Below are 1,589 nucleotides of genomic sequence, written 5' to 3'. Positions count from 1 at the left end.
TATCAGCATCCAGTGAATAAATAATGCACCATGTTTTTTCTCCCACACCGTTAACATTTGATCCCTGCTGCACTTTAAGGAATAGAAATGTTCTGAAACCCCGCCTCTCTGTCCAGGGTGGACCCCGCCTCTCGCCCATTGACCGCTGGAGATAGGCACTAGCACGCCTCGCGACCCCACTCTGGATAAGCATGCTAGAAAATGGATGGTTGAATGGATATTCCTTTCCTATACGTACACTTCATGTTTATAAAAGGACAATAAAAGTTGTCTACCTCTAACAGAAATGGCAACTATAAAAAAAATATATAATAATCGGAAGTATACTCTCGACACAAAAACTTCCAAATGTAAAAGAAAATAATGTAATTCAAATATTTTAAAAAATGAAAGGAAATAATCAAGTAATAAACTTAGAAAATAAGATACATTAGTGACAATAGAAAAGAAATCAAACCTTTTTATAAATTATTTCCCAAAGTATATTTAATTAATGACACAAATATATAGTCCTGACTTACAGGTGAAGATGTTCAGTCAGGATCAATCATCTTAGTGTTTAGAAAAAAGCTTAATTAAGTTAAAAAATGCTGCTTTTAATCTAAGCTGCCAACCATAGAAGACACTGAAGCTCAGTCTGTCCATCAGTTTAATAAAGAAATATTTTAGTGACTCTGCTGAGAGCAGCTAAATGCTACTAACTGATACATGGCTACCAGCAGACAGTTTCCATCCATTCAGGACCAGAGCGGAGGCGGCTCACTGGGGCTCTGGATGATATATGCTGAATCTCTGGACAAAGAGACACGGGGGCCATTTCTGACTATAGAGGAAGTCGGATAACAAGGTTAGGATTTTCAGGATTCTTTTAGGAACTGTTTCTTTTTTTCTGTTGCTCTGTAGCAGCTCTGCTCTGACAGCATGAGGCATCAACGCTCCAGAGACCCGACCGGCTGGTTCAGATTGGACAGACCTCTGCATCGTCTCTGACTAAAGACTAAAAACCATCAGCTGTGTTCTTCACCTGCAGGTCACAGTCAGGACGTAAGAATCAAGATTTCTGATCTGGGTTCAGGATGTGGCGCCGCCCCTCAGGAGCAACCGGCACGCTGAGCTCACGCTCCAGCTCTAAACTGAACATAAGGAATCACGATTCAACCAAAGTCCAACTGGATCAACCAGAACCCGACCACTACTGAGTCCAGAGACCCCCACAGGGAATCAGTCGGCTCGCAGTCTGTAACGGAAGCGGACGTCGGAGGAGGGAAGCAGGATTCCCAGTCCGGCTCTGCTGGAGTCCAGGCGGGGTCGGTTCTGCCCGTCCTCCAGCTGCAGGTCAAAGTAAAGCAGCAGCAGAGAGACAAACTGCTTGATCTCGTTGATAGCGAAGTATCGTCCGGGACACATGGACGAGCCGGAGCCGAACGGCATCAGGTAGTAGCGGAGCTTCTGTCCGTCCTTGAAGAAGTCTGTCTTCTCTCTGCCGTCCTGGACGAAGCGGTCGAACCGGAACGTCTGAGGAAACAGGAGGAAGACGGATGAAATCTGGACCGGGTTCTGAAAAGAGGTTTAAAACTGGAGAAGTTCAG

At 44.9% G+C, this 1,589-nt stretch overlaps 1 protein-coding gene across 1 annotated transcript in view; it reads right to left on the bottom strand.

The window, feature by feature from the left end:
- Positions 1-442: 442 nt before the first annotated feature.
- Positions 443-1,589, bottom strand: part of LOC107100354 (25-hydroxycholesterol 7-alpha-hydroxylase-like) — a 4,919-nt gene continuing 3,772 nt past the window's right edge. Inside the window, exon 5 of the mRNA XM_015398810.1 lies at positions 443-1,515. Coding sequence (XP_015254296.1) covers positions 1,222-1,515 — 294 coding nt within the window. The 3' untranslated portion in view covers positions 443-1,221. The remainder of the gene's footprint in view (positions 1,516-1,589) is intronic.

Source organism: Cyprinodon variegatus, unplaced genomic scaffold (genome assembly GCF_000732505.1).
Source record: "Cyprinodon variegatus isolate N-32 unplaced genomic scaffold, C_variegatus-1.0 Scaffold963, whole genome shotgun sequence".
NCBI classification, from domain to species: Eukaryota; Metazoa; Chordata; class Actinopteri; order Cyprinodontiformes; family Cyprinodontidae; genus Cyprinodon; species Cyprinodon variegatus.
Note: the sequence above shows the minus strand (reverse complement) of the source record. Positions and strands in the feature narration are given on the sequence as shown.